At 40.0% G+C, this 25,509-nt stretch overlaps 1 protein-coding gene across 2 annotated transcripts in view; it reads right to left on the reverse strand.

Moving 5' to 3' along the window:
- OGDHL (oxoglutarate dehydrogenase L) overlaps positions 1 to 25,509 on the reverse strand; it is a 115,545-nt gene that overhangs the window by 63,412 nt on the left and 26,624 nt on the right. For both annotated transcript variants that reach the window (XM_032804728.2, XM_032804735.2), the window contains exons 3-6: positions 23,638 to 23,829; positions 12,584 to 12,686; positions 3,338 to 3,453; positions 1,215 to 1,369 (exon numbers count right to left, since the gene is read on the reverse strand). In XM_032804728.2, coding sequence (XP_032660619.1) covers positions 1,215 to 1,369; positions 3,338 to 3,453; positions 12,584 to 12,686; positions 23,638 to 23,829 — 566 coding nt within the window. The remainder of the gene's footprint in view (positions 1 to 1,214; positions 1,370 to 3,337; positions 3,454 to 12,583; positions 12,687 to 23,637; positions 23,830 to 25,509) is intronic.

Genomic DNA, 25,509 nt, shown 5'->3' on the forward strand with positions numbered 1-25,509 from the left:
GTGGGGCCGGGGATAAGGGGTTTGGCGTGCAGGATGAGGTCAGGGCTCTGGTCTGGGGGTGCAGGCTCTGGGGTGGGGCTGGGGGGTTTGGAGGGTTCTGGGTTTGGGGGGGCTCGGGGCTGGGGCAGGGCGCAGGAGGGGGTCAGGGCTCTGTGCTGGAGTTCAGGCTCTCGGGTGGGGCTGGGGATGGAGGGTTTGGGGTGCAGGAAAGTGTTCAGGTTTGAGGGGGGGCTCAGGGCTGGGGCAGGAGATTGGGGCGCAGGGTTGGGGCACAGACTTACCTTTGGTTGCTCCCGGTCAGCAGTGCAGCTGGGGTGCAGAGGCAGGCTTCCCACCTGTCCTGGCACCATGGACTACACTGCATCCCAGAAGCGGCCAGCAGCAGGTCTGTCTCCTAGGCAGAGGTGCACAAGTGGCTCTGTACGACTATCGCCAACAGGCACCGCCTCCCTAGCTCCCATTAGCTGGTGCTCAGGGCAGAGGCAGCACATGAAGCCCCATGGCCCCCCTGCCTAGAAGCCAGACCTGCTGCTAACTGCTTCCAGGGCACAGCACGGTGTTGGAAAAGGTAGGCACTAGCCTGCCTGAACTGAGCAGCACTGCCAACGATACTTTTAACATCCCAGTCAGTAGTGCTGACCAGAGCAAGGTGACCCAGTGCCTTACATGCCGTGATCCAGTACTGGGTTGCTACCCCCAGTTTGAAAAACACTGTGCTAAGTTATGTCTGGTTGGCCTGACCCCAAGAGGCCATTCTGGCAGTAGAGCATCAGTTGGTTGCAGGGATAACCTGGCCATGCCATCTATGTCCAATACAGGATGAAAATGTCTACTCAACACACCACCTGGGGATTCTCCTCACACCAGGGAAATTCTGAGAGGGCCAGTTACAATGGTTTTTCAGTTTTGGGGCACCAGAGTGGGGAAAAGTACACAGAGTATCGTGGACAATCAGATACTTTAGAAGGTAAGACTGGCTGGGAAACCTCAGCAACCGCATTCAAAGCCACTCTTCATAGTTTGTCTGAAAAGAACTCTAAACTACTTATATGGAATGGTTTGTTAAAACATTTGCTCAAACCTCCAACACAAACCAGTGAATTTGCTGCTAACTGTGTCACAAAAGCCATGGAAATACCCAAGAATGTGATCTATCCCTTCCTCCCCTCAAAAGAAATAAAAAACAAAATGTTGCCGGACAAACCCCAACATACCTCGTGGAGCGCACCAGCCTAGCTAACAATGTCCGTTTTTCCTCATTTGTAAACTTCATGACACCAGGAGTTTCAAACTTCTGTCGGATCCACTGGCATTGCTCCACGTCATTGATGAACATGAATTCCAGTCCAATGTGCTGACAGTATGTATTCTAGGAGAAGAAACATGAAGTCCAGAAACTTACAACTTTGAGAGTTCATGGATTGGGAGAAGTAGGACAGGTATTTTAAAATTAAAGCAAATAGTTTATTTACATGATCATTCCCATCACCTCCCTGTATTAAACTGTGATTTCCTTCCCTTTTGTATTAATTCTTTCTAGAGGCTGTAAGCAATTTAGTTCTTTTACTAAATCCTGAATTTGCCTGTTCCCAAGCCCCACAAACTTTCACCAGAGAAACTAATATTTCAGTCACTTGGAATCTGGAAGATTTTTCTCACCTGGTAATAACCATTAAAAGTAGGTCAATATATATATGCTCTAAACTAATCAATGAAGTTCACCTAACTGACAAAAAAAAAAATTATAGACAGATCATAGTCATTGCTTTGGATGTTCCAGGAAAAAATTCAAATTGGTTATCAAAATGTATCCAAAGGGTTTTAAAAAAAAAAAAATCACCTGAAATCAAGTAGTAAAGACAGTGAAAGATATTTATGAAACCCCAAGCAAATTGTTTGATAGCTGTCAATTCTTAAAAGGCTAGGAATCAGTTTCAGATTTCCAACTACACTGAGAGGGTAAGGGAAGTAATCTAATTTTGTCTTTAATAATGGGAAAAAATCAACATATTTTGGAAGTAACTCCTTAGTTCGTCATTGTGTATATTTCTAAGTTTTTTATTATTTATTTTAGAGGAAATGTTCACTGGACATATATATTATACATAAAAGAAGTTAATAGGAGCACCAAATACAGAGATTTCTACAGGAAAAAAAGCACCAAATCCAAATATACAAGAGGGTCTGACTGTGATAATGTTGACAAAGCCAATCCAAATTTCTGCAATTAAATGATTTTTTTTACTTGATAGCATGTTTTGTTTTATGAGTACGTGATGTACAAATAGATTAAAAAAAGCCTGGCACTTTTAAAATTGCCACATAAATAGCTGGGAGATAAGACAGTCAGGCACAAAGCAAACTGAAAAGATACATGCTAAGTCTGCAATGTAGAAAATGACCATGGATCCCCTACAGTGCCCCTGTATGTGCTATGAGTCCGATCCTGCAAAGTGCTGAAGAGCCAGTGGTGAGAGCATTCAGCACTTCATAGGAGCATCCAGCAAGATCAGACACTGTACTGATTCATTTCTAATGTTCTCTCTCATTTTGGGTTCTTCCTGCATTATTTTGTTAACCATTTCGAGTTTCACTGAATTCATATGGCATAATTACATCAGCTATTGGGAAAAAAATATAACTATGCAAGAGTTGGGGGGAAAGCTACTATCATACAAGCCGTTTCCAATCTATACTGAGGTGAGTTTAGGGCCCAATCCCAAAGTCATTACACAGGAAAGAGTCACACTGATGTCAAGGCTGCAGGATCAAGCTCATAATGCATCCTGGGGAAATGCACGGAACGGAAGCTAGTGGCCTACAAGGAGTTTGTCTCTGACAGACCCAAAGAAAACACACAGGAATGTTTTAAAGGCCCTTATCCTGCAAAGCGATCGGCTAGCATGATCCCCTTGCAGGAATAGGGCCTATGTTAGTATTGTGCTGCACGGCCCACCAGCATCTCCTCCATTACTCTGATTATTTGGGGCATTTGAAAGATGACCCGATGGCTTCTACCATTTATAGAAACTCTAGGGCAGTGGTTCTTAACCTATTCACCACTGAGGGCCGCCTTTGTACCCCACAATGTATTATGTGGGCTGCATCCAATACTATCTGTATGGCCTTGAGATGACACATGGGCTGCAACTCTGTGCTGATTGGCCTGCAGGTTGAGACCCACTGCTCTAGGGTCACCTTTAATGCCATCTGAAGTTCTCTTATGTGTCTTATCAACTGAAGTGGAATGGACCAATTTCATAATATACAAACTGACAACAGCAGCTCGCTTCCACCTGGATGAACGCAGTTACATAAGATAAATCGCCACACTGACCTCCAGCCGCTTGATGATCTCTCGTAAAGAAAGAGCAGTCTCATCTCCTCCTATGAAGGTGATCGTAGGCAATCGAAAAACCTTGTCCAAGTCAGATTCGTGCAAACCATAAAGCCCTACAGCGTGTCAATTGGTGAGAGGGGGCGGGGAGACAAAAAGCACAAGCTAAAGCGGCAGAATGTCCTGGTCAAGACAATACACAGTGAAAGTTTAAGCAGATTGTAACACACCTTACCCTTGGGGAAAAGTGAAAATATTTCCAATTGCCAGATTGTAATGCACACCACACATTTGGAGATTTCCATATTTAACAAGCACATTGGCAGAGTTTTCAAGATATTTATTAGATGAAGATGCAAATTCCATCTATTGATTGGTACCTGCTATGCAAGCAAGTGGTACAATATTCCAATGGAAGGCTGCACGTGCCAGAAAACCTTCAACATGGGGAATAATATGGCACTTTCACTGTGTTCCAAGTTCCTATTACTTTAGGGTTGTTTTTTTTTTTAATTTCATATTAACTCACTTCTGCCATGAAATGTGGCAATACACGAAAAATGAGAGTTTTCAACAGATTCAAGATGCATACATAGGTTAACCATCACACCATAACCCTTGTCCTACCTTCACAAATTTTTACTTTATGATTCTCACTGGTGTAATTTTTAAATTTAAACTGCAAGCTTTTCAGGGAGGGACCGGACAATTCCCTTACTACTACTTTTTTTTGTGCCCAATGCATTTTTGGGAACAAAAAATATACATATTATATTTGAGTTCATTCCAGGTACTTCTGGCAACTCTCCTCTCAAAATCTCTCTTTATACTCTTTTGAAAACAATGATAGGTGCATGAAGTTGTATTCCGTGAAACTCTTCCTACAACCTAAAAGTGTAAAAATTAGAAAGTTTATAAGTAAGATCATAACAAATAAAATAATTAGCAGCCTTTTGGCCAATAGAATACTTTTATACAACCACTGGGCAATACAATAAATTACTGTCCCCATTGCCTAATAATAGCAGCAGCAGCAGCAGCAAAAATCAGAAGTAATTATACAGAGATGGAACAGAAGCTGAGCTATAATTGCATTAAACACACGTTCAGTCCTTGGCTTTTGAGACTGCCAACTAGAATGCCAATTAGTTTACAAGATGGGGATATTCACTGAGATTTTCAATTTATTTTACACCTGCCATCAAACAGCTTATCTATGTTACATTTGACCTGGAAGACCACAGGGGCAAAAAATCTTAGGGTCTCATTTTAATGTTAGGAGGTGAAACTGACCCTGACTTTGCTATTAGTAACAGAAGTCCTACCAATAACTTCAGATTTGAACCAGATGGTACATAAATCAGTTTCTCTGAAGGCCAGGTACTGTGAAAAGAATGCATCATCTCCATCCTTGATTTAGGGATCTTTGAATCTGCCGAGGCCAAGAAATCAGTTTCTGCCAATCTTTAACCTATCTTTTGCAGTTCCAAGAAATGAGGTATGTACAAGACCAACAAGCATCACAGCATGGCTCAAAGTACATGGTGAAGGTTCTGCACGAGGAAACAGTCTTAACCCATTACAGACTGAACACATACTGTAAGCAAGTACTTTAGCATTCATTGACTGACAGCCTGAATAATACCCAGAGATCTAAGAGTTAACAAGGAAAGAAAAAAGGGATCAATGTTTAAATTCTAGAAGGGGGAAGAGAATTAAGTAATTTAAAGGCCAAACCACTATGGAACTCAGTGTACTACTTAACAATATCAGTGAACTGACACTTTTGCATGGTATTACCAATATGTAATCTTTTCATTTAAAATAAGTAAAAATGGTAATTGTAGATAAATAGCACTTCATTTTTCACTTTAAATTTGAAAAAGGCACATATACAGACACACAGAATTGAATCAGTTCAATTTACTAGTATTTAGGAGATTTAGTTCTGAGTCTGTGACACTAAAGCAGAGAACGCAGTGCCACCAACTTTACTTTTATTTGTTTCCTTGCTGACTCACTCTCCAACTTAGTAGGGTTTTCATGCGCTGTCATGCAAACAGTGGAACATGTAATAGAAGTGATGTGTGCACAAATAGCACAGCTGTGTCTTTTACCTCAGCACTGCATATTTACTACAGCATCACTTCAGGTTTAAAAGGATAGGGACCTTTGAGCTTAAGCCTCTGTTATGGCATAATTTCCCAGTCTGAACCTTAGAGTCCAAGAGACGGGGTACCAGCATGAATTCCTCTAAGCTTAATTACCAGCTTAGATTTGATAGGCTGCCACCACCCAAAAATATAGTGTTTTGGAGCACTCTGGTCCCCCCAAAAACCTTCCTTGGAGACCCCAAGACCCAAATTCCTTGAGTTTCACAACAAAGGGAAATAAACCATTTCCCTTCCCGCTCTTTTCTTCCTCCCAGATCTTTCCCGCCTTGGGTACACTAGGAGATTACCGTGATTCAAACTTCTTGAATCACAACACAGAGAAGTCAGGTTTTTTCTCCCCCTCCCAGGCTTTCCCTCCCTGGGCTATCCTGGAGAGATAGACAGATTCAAGCTCCGTGAATCTAAAACACAAGGGAATTTCACCTTTCCTCCCCCACGCCTCCTTCCCTTCTCCCACCAATTCCCTGGTGAGTACAGACTCAGTTCCTTTGAGCCTTAACAAGAGGAAAAAATTAATTAGGTCTTTTAAAAAGAAAAGCTTTTAATAAAAGAAATAAAAAAAGTAAGAAATCTCTGTAAAATCAAGATGGAATATTACAGACTTTTTTAGCTTATAGACACTATGTGTGCACAAACAGCACAGTTGTGTCTTTTACCTCAGCACTGCATATTTACTACAGCATCACTTCAGGTTTAAAGGGATAGGGACCTTTGAGCTTAAGCCTCACTGAAGTTATTTTTAGGCATTAGTATTTTGCAAAATGTGTTCTTGCAACTAGCTGTATTGTAAATATAACTCCTAAAGGGAACTGATGCATGGGACGCTACATACAGGACATATGTATTACTGGCCACGATATTCAAGTATCTTGTGTGGTCATTAGAGGCTCTTCGTAAGTTTCCCTATTTGTCTATCACGAGCTACTGGGGAATACTTAGCAGTGAGCCAGGGAATCCCATCATCCACACTCCAACTTCCTTTTTCTGCTAACATTCATATCATACATCCCACCAGACACACGCTTACATGCCACCATCACTTATAAACATGCCATCCTTTCCTGTTTCACAGTGCAAGCATCTAGCTTCTTTTTCACGTGATGTCACACTCCTGATAATTTTTCAAGATGATGCCCAGGATTTCGTGTAGCATTATTTCTGAGGTTCAGAGAAGCCATGCCAAAGGTCTGCATTGAACTTGTGCTCAAAGTCATGCTAAAGGTTCATGTATGCGCTGGATTCCCTGAACCAGTGGTTCTTAACCTCTCTCTCTGAAGCCCTCCCCCAGCCCCAACATGCTATAAAAACTCCACTCCCCACCTATGTCACAACTGTTTTTCTGCATATAAAAGCTAGGACCTGTGTTTGAGGGTAGCAAAAAGGGCAATTGCCCAGGGCCACATCCACAGGAGCCCCTGCGAAGCTACATTGCTCAGGCTTTAGCCCTAGGTGGTGGGACTCAGAGCCTCGGGCTTCAGCCCCATGCAGCGAGGCTTTGGCTTTCTGCCCTGGGCCCCAGAGTCTAAAGCTGGCCCTGCTTGGCAGACCCCCTGACACCTGCTTGTGGCCCCCCAGGGGGTGCCAGACCCCTGGTTCAGAACCACTGCCCTGAAGGACTTGTGTGCTTTCCCTGCCATCTCTCTTCCCAGTAGGCTGCGAATGAGAATGAGAACATAAACTAATCTCTCCCATGCAATGCATGTGTCTGTGAGCCAAATTAATCAGGGTTCTGATAGTGCCTCATATTGGAGAAAATAAAGACCTCTCACTTTTGATTAAAGTGCAGACTATTTTTCACAATGAAGATAATACAGCTGGAATCCTGAGTGCCTTTCCTTTTATAGAAAATGTAAACAACAAAGAGGAGAAATGAAATCATCTCAAGAGGGGGAAAAACCCTGCACTCCCCTCAAGGCAACATGTGTGTCATTTTACCAAGAAGGAATCACAGAATGGCTCCTTGACCCGCATAAGGCTAGCTACTAGCATGACACCCGTGAAGCCACTAATCTGTGCCACTGACAATGCATGTAATGCACCTTCTTCACCTTGCCCGAGTATTGAGCTCTCATATAAAGCCACCAGAGACTGATCAGTCAAGTCACCTCTACAGTCATCTAGTCTGTAATTAACATCACAAAAGATATAGACCACCCCCTGGTAGGTCAACGCTCCATATCCCAAGCATTAATAGCTGACACTAAGTATTTCTGCCACCTCTGTTTTAGGTTGAAACCCTCCTCTTTTCCCAAAATCCCTGTGACAACAGCCCCTCCCCAGTGACAGCTGCTTTTTGCGTCTCGCATTTGTAACAGGTACCATAATCAGGAGTAGCAGACTGCACATAGCATACAGTGATGCAAGTATTTTAAATTTAAAATTACCTATATTTTGTTAATTTTATATTAATTGAATAAAACAGATATTATTACTCCTCAGCTCCTAGCATATCATAATTATTTTGCTTGTACAAGAGAGCAGACTCAGATAAGAGAGCCTCCCCAAGGACTAAGAATAGAGTTTCTTCACCTTTTTCTGCTCTAGAAGAAATCATGCTCCCCTGGAGAAGCTTAACAAAAATACCTTTGCAGGGCTGCAGGTATTTTGGCATCCTCCATGCTTGGGTCACCCCATGAGTTCTGACTAACCCTTTTTAAGAAAGTTATTATACAGCTAACTTCCAAAATCCTCTAATAAAAGGCACATAAGGGGCATAAATGAGTCCAAGTTAAAAAGCACATATACACACAACCTTTGGCCAAGCAAATCTGAAAAACTGATCCAGACCAATTGAATTTCCTTAAAGATGATGATCAAATGAGGAAAAACAAAATGAGCCAAACTCACTGGAATTATGGAGCTACATCAGAGATTATTCCGACACACCTGCTATGAGAGGCAGCGAGAGCCATGTAATAACCTGCATTTAACATGTAGCTTTGACCCCGTCATCCGCACTCTGCCCATTAATCCATCCCCTTAAGACTTGTTTTAACACTCCAAACATCCAAGCAAAATCAAACAGCTACCATGTTTTTCAAAGAGTGCATGAACTATTTCCTGCCTTGATCCAGCATATTAAATTTATACACAGAAATTACATGCACCTAAGGCCCAGGATGGACAATATTCAACCCTGGACAAATAATTGGTTTCAAGTCCAATAATCTCATGATCCATGAGGGCTAGAGATAGTTAGACTGAATGAAGTAGAAAAAAGGGCTTTCTACACAATGTAACTTCCACACAGACCTGTCACTGTAGGATTTATTTTTCATTTATATAGTGGCACAAGAATGAAGAAAGAAAACGTACTGCAAATATTTTTTCCACTGAGGTTAAAGTCATGTCCATTTCTTTCTCCAGATGGTCACTTACACCACTAGCGTTAATCATTGCTTTGGTGGAGGAAATGGAATTTGAGTTTTCTGCAACACTAACTCCCACATGATGGATGCATTGCACCAGTATTGCACCAGCATTGCACCAGGTTTCTTGATGGATTTCAGCAAGACAGATATGATTTTTTGCCTTCCTGCTCTCCTTTTTAATTTTTCATCATTAAAGACAGACCCATTTTAAATAGATCAGTACCTGTCTCTTTCCCTGTTCTGAAAGGGGGCTGGAAGGAAAGGCTCTCATCCTCACAAGATGATCACATCACCCAGAAAACTGGGAGTGTCTCTGTTTTGGGGACTCATCTCAGATAACTTTACATATTACTTGACATTTTGGGCTTTAAACACAATCCAGTTCTGCTTCCTAACAAAGCTTTCATAATAGTGCTGCACTTGTCACTGCACAGCAAAGCTCTGTGCTGGGCAGGTGCAGGACTTTATGAAGTGCCCTTAAGTCTCTTGCTGCCATCCCAGGTAGCAGAAGGGACTATAAGAGAGAAAAAAACTTCAGCAACACACAGACAGACATGCACACACAAACTTCAAAGAGGGAAGCAAAAGGTAAAGTCAGGGAAAATGCATCAACCAGAGAGAATAGAAATCCTTTGACAGTTTAGGCTCATAGCTTGACTGTAATGACTGGACACGTGACAAAAGGTTTGGCTACCCCAGAATGAATCATTAATAACACTGTTTCATGCATGACTAAGAAAGCTAGAACTGGGTACTATTCTTTAGATCCAATAAAAAAAATCTGAACTATCTGTTTGCTCTCATTACCCTAGAATACTATCGGGTTTTATCTAACTGGCCTTTGGAGTGCAGAGCTAAGGGATATCGCTGGCTAGCAGCATTCCTCCTGCACACCACTCTAACCAATTTAATGCCATCTGCTTCTCATCCTCTCCCTAAGCTACATGGGTCACTTTAAAAAAAAAAAAAAAAAAAAAAAAAAAAAAGAGAGAGAGACGGGGGAGAGATATAAAGTGTAAGAAAGAAGATACATGGAGTTGGGAACGTGCACTGCATGGCTCTCCTTTAGAAGTTTTGTGGGCAGGCCAATGATAGCCAGCTCTCCCCCCCAACACTTGAAGAGAGCAGCACCAGGAAACCCTGCTCTCCTCCAAAGACATGATGGGCTAGAAGAGGAAAGTCTGCTATTGGCCTACACTCTTCACAAAGATCAGCTCCCTTTCCCAACTAGAGGAAATGAAGGTACTTCCCAACTCATGCACACAAGTATGTCCCCATTTGCGGGAGAGTCCCCCTTTCCGAAACAGCAGGTCCCATTTGGGAAAGAACAATGTTGAGGCACTGAATATTCTCCACCAAGGCCTTGAGTTACGCTTGTTGGTTGTTTTTCTGAGACAATATAAGAAACTAGTAAGGACTTTTACTACAGACAGTATTGATGACAGTAGAGAAACCACCACAGTACTGAGGGTAGGTGGCAGGGGGGGTTAAAACATGCAATTTCAAGTTTCATCTGTCTTCAGGCTGCTTGACATATTATTTCTACCTTGTTTAACTCACAAGGATTTAATTCATCAACCCTATTTGCAGGATGTTAGTATTTGAAAATAAAATTATTAAAAGCAAATCAAAAATCAGTAAGTGTCCATTGTCATTTCATTCAAATTAAGGATCCAAAGGGAGAGGGAGAAAGAATCAATGCTCTGTGTAAACATCTCTTTACTTTATAGGCTGGAGAGCTACATCGATTTTATATCATAGAAGGAAGCCGAGAGCCTCATCTACAATGATCACCAGATCTGGGACAGGCAGTAGGGCCAAGAGGATTACAGATGTAAAATAAAGTAGAGATCTGTTAGAATGCTGCTTATCCACTCTTTGCACCATATTTGATCTCCTGTCCAAATTTTCCCATACAAAAAAAGAAAGATCAGATATTAAATTCAACTTACGTATCTACCTTTAAGACAACTAAGGAGATAGATTTTAGGCTCCAATGTTAGTAGATCTTTTTTAGCAGGTGCTCTTTATTCTAACATTTCTTTAGCTTATCTTTTCAAAACATTGGCTACTATATTGATTATGTTGCTTCATCTCTGAAACAAATGCCATCTAAGAAAGCTAAAGCAATTCCTGGAGAACAAGGACACACTGCACTATTCCTCTAAGACAGGATTTCTCAAGTTGGAGTCCAAGTCAGGGAGTCAAGTCCAGGGCCGCCGGCCCCACTGACCAACTCCTCCCCCTCCCTCCCAGTGCCTCCTGCACATCCCTGAACAGCTATTCAGTGGTGTGCAGGAGGCACTGGGAGGGAGGGGGAAGAGCAGGGATGGGGCACACTCACGGGGGGAGGGGGCAGAAAGAGGCAGGGAAGAGGAGGGACACGGCCGGGGGCTGAGCAGCGGCTTTGGGCGGGGGGGGGGGGTCTGTGAAAAATTGTAAATCAAAATGGGGGTCCTTGAGTTGCTAAAAAGTTTGAGAACCACTGTTTTAAGACACTTAAGTGATGACTACAAGACTGAGATTTACAATCAGTGTTCAAAATTTTACAATCCCTATTTTTCTTCTAACATATAGCTTGGACAGATTCTTCTAATTAAGAAAAGAAGATGGGATACATATTGAGAGGGTAAGACATTAGTTTGGGCATCTCTTCATTTATTCAGAGAACTTATATCAAAACTATTTTTAAAAATATGTAGCGCCTGTATCATTCACAAAAAGGTTCATTCATGAAAATGCAGTCTGCTATTCCACAGAAGTAATTAAGGAACAGGAAAAATTATCAACCACTGAACTATTGTATTAAGATTTTAGTATCTTTATAATACCACTCTTCAGGCCAATATGTTTTTTGGAAATATCTAAGTCATAATAATAAGACCATAAGACTAAAGATAATAATTATTAGAAACTAGCCCTTATGTGACAACGAATAGGATGCATTTTGACTTTGATTCAGTTGACAATTAAGATCTCAGCCACATAGCACTCAAACCAGAGTGATGTGCAATTATAGAAATGTCTATATCTATTAGTCGCTTTAGATGTGAACCAGAACCATGCACTGTGTATGATTGTTTCCAATCCTTTTAATACAGCAGGAAGATACCATGGGCATTGTGTAACTGTTCATTTACTACGCACTTGTTCTTAATTCTTTTGTCCCCCATATCCCTCCACCATAAAAGTTCCAACTAAATAGCATGCAGTGGCAACCAGCTGCGAAGGGAGAAGCTTCACTGGAATGATTTAGCCATCCTCTTGCAATATATCTGTTCAAATTGCCAAATTCACATTATATATTACCATCTCATCAGCCAATCCACACCCTATTCCCTAATGTTCTAAAAGCATGCTTGATCTCCCCAAGCTTGGAACAATAAGCTACAGCTGCTTCCACAAATAGGTAGCGCAAGAATGAAGGAATGCTCTATTTTCAAATTTCCTAAAGGAGTGGTCAATGGTTAGATTCACATAAAACGTATCGCAATCAAAGCAAAGTCACAGTGATTTATCATAAAATAATACACAAGCTTAGGGGAACATTTCACTAATTAATAGTTGTCCTACCAAGAAAAAAAAATACTCAGTTTTTGTAATTATCTTGCCTAGTGACTCTCTCCAGAGGATACATTGTACCACGAGACATGCCTTTGGCCAAACATATTGATTTATATAAAGTAGTTTGAGGTTCTCACCCAGTTTATCAATAGTAGTGATTAAATCAGATGGAACAAATGAATCCAAGTCTGCGTCCAAGATTCCTAGGGGATCCAACTGAGCCACATGATGTCCACGGATCTAAATGGGTGCCATTAGGTAGGGAAGAGGGAAGAGACACACCAAGACAAAAAAAAATCATGATAAATCAAGTTAGTAAAAAGGGAGAACTCGCCAATGTTTGTGCTCCCAACACATAGATAACTCATGGAATCACACACACAAAAACCATACGAACAGTCATACCGGGCCAGACCAATGGTCCATCTAGCCCAATAGTAGTCAATAATCCCTCAGAGTTCGAGGATGATTATCACCCACAAAATGATAGCCAGTTATCACAGGTGGATCTGTAGGTGACTAATTAGACCAATCCCTGATCCACAGTTCGCCACAGTTGAGGCAGGCATTTCCCTATGGAAGGGCAGATCTGAATTGTAGAGTTAGCCTGCCATGCATTCTGTCCTCCTTTCCCATTGCTCTGTTTCCTGTTGTCAGTGGCCAGTGCCAGATGTTTCTGGCAATTGGAGGTTTAGGGACATCCAGTGCACGGGGTTGTGTTCCTGACCATCTTGGCTAACAACCACTGATAGATCTATCCTCCATGAACTTATCTAATTCTTTTTTGAACCCATTTATACTTTTGGCCTTCATAACATTCCATGGCAATGAGTTCCACAGGTTGATTGTGCATTGTGGGAAGTACTTCCTTATATTTGTTTTAGATCCTGCTGCCCATTATTTTCATCAAGTGATCCCTACTTCTTGTGTTATTCTGAAGGGGCAAACACCACTTCCCTATTCACTTTCTTCATACCATTCAGATTTTACAGACCTCTAACATATCCCTCCTTAGTCATCTTTTTTTCTAAGCTGAACAATCCCAGTATTTTTTCTTCCCCTTGTATGAAGCTGATCCATGTTCCTAAGCATTTGGTTGCCCTCCTCTGAACCTTTTCCAATTTAATAATTTTTTTTTGATGGTGTGACCAGAACTGCATACAGTATTCAAGGAGCAGGCATACCATGGATTTATATAGCAGAATTACGATATTTTCTGTCCTCTCTCTCTCTTTCCTAATGGGCTCCTTACATTCGGTTAGCTTTTTTGATTGCTGCTGCACACTGAGTGGATGTTTTCAGGGAACTATCCACCACAACTCCAGTATTTCTTTTGTGAGTGATAACAACTAATTTGGATTCCATCATTTTTTATGTATAATTGGGATTATTTTTCGAAGGCGCAATACTTAACATTGAATTCATCTGCTAGTTTGTTGCATAGTCACTTAGTCTAGTGAGATCCCCTTTGTAACTTTTTGCAGTCGGTTTTTTACTTAACTGTCTCGAGTAATTTTGTGTTGTCTGCAAATTTTGCGTTGTCTGCAAATTTTGCCACTTTGCTGTTCACCCCTTTTTCCAGAACATTTATGAATATGTTGAACAGCACAGGTTCCAGTACAATTCCTTTGGGGACCCTGCTGCTTATGTCTCTCCACTGGGAAAACCGAGCAATTATTCCTACCCTTTATTTCCTATCTTTTAACCAGTTACTGATCCATGAGAGGACCTTTCCTCTTATCTCAGGTCTGCTTACTGTGCTTAAGAGCTTTTGGCAAGGGACTTGTTGAAGGCTTTCTAAAAGTCCAAGTACACTGTATCAACTGGATTACCTTTGTCCATACGGCTGTTGACACCCTCAAAAATTCTAATAGATTGGTGAGGCATAATTTCCATTTACCAAAACCATGTTGATTCTTCCCCACCATATCATGTTCACCTATGTGTCTGGTTGAAACTATAGTAAAGAATAAAAGTATCAGTCTGCCTAGGACTGATGTTAGGCCTACTGGCCTGTAATTGCCAGGATCGCCTCTACAGCTGTTTTTAAAAACATGTGTTATATTAGCTACTCTCCAGTCATCTGTTACTCAGGCTGATTTAAATGGTAGCAGAACTACTAACTTTTGTATGTAACCTATTTCATATTTGAGTTCCTTCAGAACTCTTAGGTGAATACCATCTAGTCCTGGTGACTTCTTATTGTTTATTTTATCAAGTTATTCCAAAACCTCCTCTACTGATATCTCAATCTAGTGCAGTTCCTCATATCTGTCACCTAAAAAGAATAGCTTGGGTGTGAGAATCTCACCCAGCTCCTCTACAGTGAAGCAAAGAATTCATTTAGATTCTCTGCAATGGACTTGTCTTCCTTGTGTGCTCCTTCAGCACCTCAATTGTCCAGTGGACGCACTGACTCCCAGGCTTTCTGCTTCTGATGTAAAAAAAATTTGCTGTTAGTTTTTTGCATTCTTAGCTAGTTGCTTTTCTGATTCTTTTTTAGCCTGCCTTATTGTACTTCTACGCTTGACTTGCCAGAGTTTATGCTCCTTTTTATTGCCCTCAGTAAGACCAAACTATTAATTTTTAAAATATGCCTTTAACCACCATTTTCCCCTGGATTCTTTAGTTATGGTGGCTTTTGTTTTGGTCTTCTATTTTGTAGTTTTTATTTGGGGTATATATTTAGTTGGAGACGCATACCCCATTAACGTTAAATTTCCCAATGTAGTGCCCTATGAACGGAAAATAAGGAGTGCTATCACTGGATATATGCCCCAATAATCTCTGTTATGAACACTGACCTCAACACTGGGGACAAAAGAAATTATGTTCTCTCTATCTTGCTACCTTTCAGTTTAATTTTTGAATTGTACATAAGCAGCAATTTCTGATAGAGATTACAATTTATTTATGTTCTGTAAAGCTCTGGGCAAATTTAAGGAACTATATATATATTTTATAATAGTAATTTGTCACTCTTCATTTCCCTTTTCAGGTACTAATATAAAACTTCCACACACAGCTTATTTTTTAAAATTAATGGATAAATTATGAGTCACTTGACTACAATTTAATTCAATACACTAGTGTCCTAAACCTCAGTGAAAATAAACTATAACAACAAGGGCTGAACTAGAATTTTAGTATAAGAGGTAGCAATTGTGGACATTTCTTAAAATGCAGTTGTACTCTTAAAAGTGACTCTGTTAAAATGCCATCATGGAGTTTTGTATTTGCATCACTTTCCATATGACGTGCTCCGTTTACAAAGGAAAGAAACAAAACATCATTCTACAATTGCCAGTCTTGTAAATTTAGCATTGATCAAGCCAGAGTTGTCGTGCATTATCACCAGTATTAAAAGTTCCACAGGTCACATTTGTCCCTGCCAGCAGGTATATGGGATCTTGGGGAGCAATTACCACACAGGTGGGGTGCAAAATAAACTTTATGTCCCTGCCAGCAGGTATATGGGATCTTGGGGAGCAATTACCACACAGGTGGGGTGCAAAATAAACTTTATTAAGAAAATGCCAAAACAGGGAAAATTCAATAGTGAGGGGTATGGGGTTTGTTAAGGTAGACAACTGGGAAGGGGTTTCTTTTAGCAAATAGTATAGGGGGTCTTCAATAGTGGGGTAAATACAAGTGGGGTCAATACAGTTGGGTAACAATGTAACACTGGAAGTATAAATGTAACAGGTAGCTAACAATTTTATGTAAAGGGTGGTGTCACAGGCAGCATATAGCCAACTAATCAGTTATGGGAAAAATGTGGTAAATAACCACTCTAGGTAAAATGGTGGTCACAGTGGTATAAAATGTAAAATGTTGAGGTGTGTTAGAGAGGAAAAAGGTAACAATGGGGTTTATGCTAAAGAACTTCAGTAATACAATTGAGTTTTGGGGGTCAAAGGAGGAAGGGGTAAAAGAGAGAGAGAGAAGAGAAAGGAGGGGTAGAGGAAGAGGTTGGGGAATGGGAAGAGGAGCAGGTGAGCAGAGGCGAGATTCAAACTTCAGGAGACAGAGAGGGAGGCAGGCTGCAGGTTTAAACAGCAGAGAGACTGAGGGTATGGGGTACTGGAGTAGCTCGGGAGGGGGGGCAGCAGGAGACAGACTTAACCAAACTATACAGAACACAGCAAAATCTTTGAATCTAACTTAACCAAAGGACTCACATCAGCAAGTAACAGAACACAATGAACAGAGTTTTTAAACCTAACTTACAGAGCACAATACAAACAATTCTCTAAAACCTAACTTAACTCACAGCTATGCAAAAGAAATACAACTTATCTAGAACTAAGAACCTAATTCCTATAGGTGCCTCCTTATGTTTATGGGAGTTACAGAGCGGCAAGAGTGGTATAATGCCCAGGAATCCACTTCCAAGGAAGCAAGGAATGGTGGCTGGGCAGCAGTGGATACAGCTTGGAAAGCAGAGAGCCCCGGGCCAAAGCCACAGGAGCAGAGCTTAGCAAGCTAAAATTAATAATAAATTATAGAGAGTTCACAGAGGGATTCTTACTAGCCCAAGAAGCAGCAGAGGTAAGCAGCAAGATCATCAGAAGGCTAGGTAATGGCTCCATATCAGGAGATCTCTCAGGCAGCAAATTCGATCTTTCGGCGGGGGGGTTCAAAAAACGGGGGTACGCTCAAATAAAACAAAAGCGAGAAAGGACCCCAGAACCCCTGCTGATCCACACAGGCGCAATGAGGAACCTTTCTGAGGCGATCAAAATGTCTGGTTTTAAGGACAAACTTAGGCAGTCTTCCCACCAGTACTTCTGAAATTGGCTCAGAGCAGGGGAAAGAGAATAGGCCTTGCAGCTGGACATTGTCTACCCTACACCGAGCCCAGGTTTAACAAGGTGATAACAGGACTAACCCTTTGAACAGGGCAGTGGTCCCACTTAGCACAAGTGGCCATCCCTTTGAGAAGGGCAATGGCTCTTGGTAAACAACTTTAAGGGGCCCTCCCTTTGAAAAGGGCAGTGGCTCTGCTAAACAACTTAACAGCCAGGGAGGGGAGGCCACAGGAGAACAAAAACAAAATGGAGTATGGGGACAGCTGTAAGAAACAAAATGGAATGGGGGATAGCTGTAACAGACAACATTATGCTCTTGACACCAGTGCAACCTCATTGTTCACAATGGTTACACAGGTGTGTTTGATTAGAACTGAGCAAACAATTCTGTTGATGCTCAAGATGGAACAGAATCTTCAGCTCCATCGGTGTTTAGCTGTGTTTGTTCTGCAGCATTAACAGAAGAAGTAAAAGTAACTCATTTGGGGCACTAGCACTAACAGCTATAATTCTGAAGAAAAAGCAGACTCTGACAATTAAAGTGGTGCCATTTTATGTACATCTTTTTAGCATACAGCCACATTTTCAAAAATGTGAAGTGTGGAGGTAACTCCATGCTCCAGAAAGGAAAATTTAGCATTTCATTTCTGCAGCAGCTATATATGCATACACAAAATGCTCAGTATTCACAAGTCTATTTGATGATCACATGGTTCATTGAAAGCACAAAAGAGTAACATTGTCTATTACAATATAAAATGCTAGATATAGCATACACGTTTTCTTTTTTCAATTGCTACTTCACATTGATTTAGTTTACAAGATACAAATGGGGGGCGGAATTCAGGTTCAGTGTTGTAGCAGTGTGGGAGAAAATATTTTTTTTTTTAAAGTCTTTGTCCCTATTCATGCATCTTTCCCAAGAAAGAGCCAAATAATAGAAAAAATATGTTCTGATTCCAGAATTCTAATTATTGCCCATGATAAATGAAGCTAAAAGGAAGACAAATTGATCCTTATATCACCAGTTGGACTAATCAGGGCTGAGAGCTTCAAGGCTGTGTTTAATTTTTAAAATTAAATATGACAAGTCACAAGTGTCTGGAAACTGCCATGTGAAAGAGTCATAATTTGCAAGCAAACCTGGGATTCTTGCTCATGGGTTCAGCAGAAATTCGGTATATTGTAGAGCTGATTAAACCTGTCACCCAGGAATCAAGTTTACAGACTACATTTTCCCCTCATCGTTCAAGAGAAGTCCCACTCTCCAGGGCTAGTTCCATGGAATAGCACAGAGTTCTCCTACATCAACATTTACATTAATACTATTTATATCCATGTTTAATACATATATATAAATGCCCTCGCTACAAAATAAGTGGGATATTAAAGTTCCTAAACTCTACCCTATGCACATAAAATTATGGCAATGGCATGCAATAGAGTTTCTCAGGAAAAAAAAAAGTAGCCCAAAAGAATGGTGTGGAAATTCAGCAGATACAGTCTGAAATGAGAGCCATTAACAACTGGCTACTGACTAACCCACCTCCAGGCTTTGGACAAGAGGTAATGGTGCTGGGAAGTTGTCACTAGGACAGTGATGCAGGAGTCAATACATGTATTAAAAGTTAAATGTAAATTATGCTTACGCAGTCCCTCTCTAGTCATTGGACCACATGGGAAGTTCTTGAATATGCTACTGCCTTTGAGCTAACAGAGCTAAGTCTTTTAGCTCAGGCAGTAAAGATTCATGCTTTTATGAACAGAGGTCCCAGGTTCAATTTCCGCTATTGATGATCCAGCAGGATGACCTTACACTAAATTGCTATTATTCTGGTAGTATTTTACATTAAGTTAAAAAGTGAAAGAAGGCTTTCAAAGCAAGGAATGCATGAAGTGCAGCAAGACTGCCACTTTTAAAGGCTTTGTTGAAAATTGAACAAGAAGGTAAAAGTCCATTATACCCTTTCTAAACAGGAACACAACTGACTAGCACTCCCACTAATAAAATAGGGGGAAAACGTACATTTTTAGATGTACATGATGTTTTGAAACATTTTTAGTTCTCACCAGAGCCATTTAAAAGTAAATTAAGAGAAATCCTCTTGTAATCAGCTAAAATGGTGCAAAAAAAAAAATGTGCCCTTTTGTGCCCAGTTTTCATGAGATAGTGTTTGGACACAAACTGAAAATTTCATTTTCTGCTATCCCTCTTCCTGCCCTTTGATTCTGACTTCCTGAAAGCAAGGAGATGCCAGTGCTTTCAGCTGAATCAGTTAGATGAACACAGCAATTTCCTAGCTCAACAGTGTTCCCTCCCCTCCTTCACCATGGAGCATATCCATCCTCCTCTGGGCTAGGATGACATCTACAAAGTCATGCTGGTCTCTCACGTGGTAGGGTAATACTCTAATATCCTGATCTCACTAAAGTAAGTGACAAAATTCACTGATTAAGACCAGGATTTCAACTTCAGGGTCCAATCCAGCAAACACTTCTGACTGAAACCTAATACTTGTTACTGCAAGTAATCTCATTTGAACTCATGGTAGTAAGCAATATTCCCTGTAGGTAGAGCTTGCAAGATTGAGCCTCTCAATATATTTCCATTGGGTATTATTTTTATTTTCTGTCATTTCCAGGTTTTATCCTGATCAACTGCACAAACTCAGAAAAGAGGGAATAATAAAAAGCAAAGGGAAACAATTTTCTATGGATATTAACACTTTCAATATCTTCTGTTAATTAATCTCTGTAACAGATAACTATTCCAAGATAACATAACATAAATCATGTGAGGTATAACAGTAAAAAGTCTCACAAAAAGCCATCTGGCTAAAAAATATTTAATTATTACATTCAGTGACAGTAAACGTCAAAAGAAGTACTTCTGCACCACACTTAGATTTATCATTTGAATAATATTTGCCACTCTTGGCAAAACAATTTCGAGACACATTTTTAGGGATGCATGTAAAACACAAGTCTGACAGTGTTCCTGGTTTTTAATATTAATACTAAAAATAAGCGAAATTATTGAAGTAGGAAAAAAGATTGTGAGAATGCTATGTGAAGAATAATGCATACAAATTTACAATGTGTTGTGAAATGAGTTAATACTTTACATACTAGTGCAAGGGTGAATGCACAGAAGGGAATTCTTTTCAAAGGTGTTTTAATGTTGTCAAATATTGGTTTCCTCCTCAATCTATTAAGGAAAATTCCAACAATTCCAATAAACCAATTTAAGCTTAATTGACTCTATGCCTTCAAAATCAGGGGGTTTCCCCAACTGTTTTGTTTTGCAGACCATTTCATAAGAAAACATTTCATTCTACAGACCACTAGGACAGGCTACTTCAAACAATCCACCCAACGTAGCTTGAAAATCTTTGTTTGAACTAATAAGATATAACAGAATATGATATGGAAGCAGTTTGTTTGCACATTTTATTTTATTATTGTGCTTATACTTTTTTTTTAAAAAGTAAAGAACCCAGCTGATTTCTTGAGATCACACCAAAGTTCAGCCTGTGTTTAGAATCTGCTGTGTCAGTGAGAACAAAACACTAAACCTGGGGTAACCAGATGCAGGTTCCAGTGGTAGTCTCTGGGGTAAATTGTGCAGTGACGTGAGTGGTAATATAATTTACACATCAGGCATAAATGATACAGTGGTTTTACGTGCCTCAATTTGGCAAAATGACTAATTTATACCTCATAGGTGATGGGGAGTGGGAGCGGTAAAGAGATGCAGCAGAAAGCAACTGATGGGAATGTCCAAGATACAGCAAGTCCCCTAACTCTACATTGTTTCACGGAAGTCATGCTAGGAACAGTCTGTACAAAAGCATATTTTAGAGACCCATTTATATTTACAGGGAAAGAAAGAAAAAGTGATGAGGCATTTCCATGAACTACATTAAAATTAATGGTTAAGACAGCATTGTAATTTAGTAAATATTAAGTAAGGTTCTATAATTAAATCACAATGTAAGGCATTTTAATCAATCATTTTAATGGAATTGTTTGTCACCTGTAGAGAACTAATACCCAACACTAATACAGAATACAGACCCCCCACTTAGTGAGGGTCTGGCCTATAATGGGGTCCCCGAGCTACACAATGTATACACAGTACAAAAGCCTCATATGAGCCTCTTCAAATTGCCTGGGGCAGGAATGCTGCTATTCAAAACTCAGGGTCAAATAATTTTGCACTGGATCCAAAATTTGAACAGTCTTATTTTTCAGTTCATATATGGCTGAAATTCTTGAAATGTTTCTTGCAAGATTTCAGCCAAAGGTGGAAAAAATCTACTTAACTGTTCTTGAGAGATTTCCACTATTTGTGTCTTAAATTTCAGGCAAACAATGAATAAGATTTGGGTGTAATTACAGAACATAAACCCTAGCTCCGATCTGGCTTCAAATGTAAACATAATCCCAATCAAGAACAGAACGACATATGACTCTGAAAAAGGAGGATGAAGTTTGAGGTGATCACAACAAAGATTCAAGACTTTCTCCCTCTCCCCACATTGGTTTCAGAGTGTGGCAGCAGCAAAATAAGAAAAATATATCAATACAGATATCATCCCTGTCAACATCTACGTATAGTAACAGAAGGGAAATTTGCATCAATATTCACATACAGTTTTTGCATAAATTTAAGCACAGATTATCAGAAGCATGTGCTTTAGATTTATTATGCCTTGTGGAGAGATAAGAAATCTTATAGTTGATCTTATGAGAGAAATCAGGAAATTTACTTGGAAATATTTTAGTATTTTTTTTTGCAGGGAGGGGGAGGAAAAGGATTAACAAATTACAAATCGGATTTTGTATTAAGTCCTCCTTCACAGATTCTAGAATCCAGTATTAGAAAAAAGCAGTACATTTATTGAATTTCCCAATAGAAGGGCCACAAAGCAGTCTACTACAAAAAGCACAAAACTAGCAAGTCCAAGAAATCAAAGTTTTAGATCTTTCTCCATTATATTTAATTATCTGACAGAGAAGCATTTACAATTGATAGCATCTCTTCAACACAGTTTATAAAGAGGATTAGATACATCTATAATCACCAAAATGCTTTTAAATAATCCTTTCATTTTTTGTCATGGAGATCCCTAAAATATACAAAGACACTTCTATTGCAACAATTAAGTCAAGAAATATATAGTCCCAAATAAAGGAAAAGTTGTGTTCTCTGGGTATTTTGTTTCCAATTGCTTTTTTTTAGCATCAAAGCAACCAAACATTCCATAATTCTTGCTGCTACTTCAACAAAATTTTGCTATAGATTTTACATAAGTGAAGGAACAACAGGCTGGTACGAAACTGACCGTGTTTTCTGCATAGACTACTTTTATTTAAGTGACTTTATGACATGACTATTTACATAGGTCTTTGCACCTATTTATCATACTGTAGTATGCATTAATTAACACTTTGGAACAAGGATGCTACTTCTCAACCAAATGACACCATAGAATGAACTGAAAGGGAAATAACCTAAACAAGTCACAAAACTATTTTCGTCGACTTTCATATTCACAGTGATCGGGATTCACATTTTGCCGAATTTGCTCACTCATTCAAAGTATACGGCTTCCTTTTTTCCAGGGAAAGAGAACTCAGAAGGTAAAACTGATATAGATCACAGTGGCTTTCCCTTGTCTGGGAACAGATTCAGATAAAGCAAAGCATACTGTGGAGAACAATGAAGAGTTTCACTTCACTGCACATACCTTAATGAAAAAAATTAGACATTAATTCAGCTACTGTTTAAGCTACTGCACAATATGCAACGGATTGTATTATCACTTATTACACAGGAAAAATCTGCTCAAGCAAAAAAGCTGGATTTCAGAACATTTCTTTATTCTGACTCAGTTCTCCATCTGGATGGAGTTAGATGAGCAGGTGGAGCGGAGGATCAGCTGTTTTGGTGAAGAGGAAAAACCCTAGAGGTGCTCCAGTTCCACAGTGATGCGTGAAATAAAAGAACCAAGATGAATTCAACTGTACCTGCTCTGATATGGACACCCTTTGCGGTACTGTCACTTAACTTTATCCCAGTTGTCCAGACTGGAACACACAGAGGTTATAAGTCTCTTAAAAATGTTATGAGGACCAATATGTATTGCAGTACCACTTAGTGAGGATCAGGCCTATAATGGGGTCCCTGAGCTACACACTGTATACACAGTATAAAAAGACAGTACCTGCACCAAAGAGTTTACAATTTAGGCATAAAACAGATGGAAAAAACAGACAAGGGAAACACAAGAAAGCAATCAGTTAATATTTGCAAAGTGCTTTTAAAAGGAAACTCCCTCCCCCATATAATACTGAAGTAGCAATAGCACACTTACTTGATATGCTCTGATCAATGACTGCACAGCCAGGTGGTCCTCAACCAGTTTTTCAGCTTTACCTGCTGTCTTTGCCAATCCATGACTCTGAAACAACAACGCTCTGCTTTTCGAAAGATCTGGTAAGTGTGTCTGGTAAGCTTGACCAGGAGGAGCCCCAGCGTTAGCATTTCGGAAAAACAAATCCCAAGACTGGACAAGGTTGCAGAGAAGAGGGATGAACAGAAAAGGGAAAGGAAGGAAGAAAATTGCTTTATTAGATCAAATAAAACCCATGATTCAAAGCAGTAACTTTCTACGTGATAGTGAATGTGGCAACATAAGAATGGCCACACTAGGTCAGACCAATGGTCCATCTAGCCCAGTATCCTGTTTCCTGACAGTGGCCAAAGCCAGATGCTTCAGAGGAAATAAACAGAACAGGGCAACTGTGAAGTGACCCATGTCCCGTTGTCCAGTCCCAGCATCTGGCAGTCAAAGGTTTGGGGACACCCAGAGCATGGGGTTGCATCCCTGACCATCTCGGCTAATAGCCATTGATGGACCTATCCTCCATGAACTTTTCTAATTCTTTTTTTAACCCAATTATACTTTTGGCCTTCACAACATCCCCAAGCATTGAGTTCTACAGGTTGTGCATTGTGTAAAGAAGTTTGTTTTAAATCTGCTATTAATGTCATTGGGTAACCCCCTAGGGCTCTTGTGTTAGGCAAAGGGGTAAATAACACTTCCTTATTCACTTTCTCCATACCATTCATGATTTTACAGACCTCTATCATATCGCCTCTCAGTTGTCTCTTTTCGAAACTGAAAAGTCACGGACTTTTTAATCTCTCCTCATACGGAAGCTGTTCCATACTAATAATTTTTGTTGTCCCTCTCTGTACTTTTCCCATGTCTATTATAGCTTTTTTGAAATGAGGTGACAAGAACTGCACACAGAATTCATTTGGGTGTACCAGGGATTTATACAGTGGGATTATGATATTTACAGTCTCATTAGCTATCCCTTTCCTAACAGGGCCTAACATTATTAGCTTTTTTGACTGCCGCTGCATATTGAGCGCAAGTTTTTCAGAGAACTATCCACAATGACTCCAAAATCTCTTTCTTGAGTGGTGACTGCTAATTTAGTCCCCATAATTTTGAATGTAGAGCTGGCATTATGTTTTGCAATATATATTACTTTGCATTTATCAAACACTGAAGTTCATCTGCCATTTTGTTGCTCCAGTCACTCAGTTTTGTGAGATCTCTTTGACAGATCTTTGGCCGCCACATGCATTTTGTGCCACAATTTCAGACTAGATTACATATACATTGCCATGTATCCCCTCCCACCCTCATGTTCTGTGGCAACTCCATGGTACCAGCTAAATGTAAAACTATTATTGCTGTTTCATTTCTAGGGATTTTAATTCTGCCGTGCTACAGAGCTGTCCATTATGCCACTGGAGAATGAAAAATAAATTCCAGCTTGCTAACTGTACAGATAATGACCTGTCAGACGGGCATTTCAAAAAGTCAAGTAGAATAAGATTTTTTTGCAGGGGGAAGATGGGTTGGTTGGCTATTTTAGAGAAATCTAAAGTGCAACATTGCTAAAAGCATAACATTGTACATCCAGTCCATTTACCTATGATGTTATTGCAGGCAAACATTAGATACATAACTAGGAGAGTTCTATTATTGCATCTGTAAGATTTAAATCTGAAAGCCTTGATTAATAAAACAGGCAGGTTTCTTTAATTATATTATAAGGGTTTTTGGATACTCCAGTAGTCTTCTCTTCAGGCCCAATCCTTGAGCTGTTCACTCAAGCAGATGTCTTATCGACTACATTTAGAGTTTTGTCTCAATGAGTTCAGGATT

The sequence above is a fragment of the Chelonoidis abingdonii genome, chromosome 15, assembly GCF_003597395.2.
Source record: "Chelonoidis abingdonii isolate Lonesome George chromosome 15, CheloAbing_2.0, whole genome shotgun sequence".
NCBI classification, from domain to species: Eukaryota; Metazoa; Chordata; order Testudines; family Testudinidae; genus Chelonoidis; species Chelonoidis abingdonii.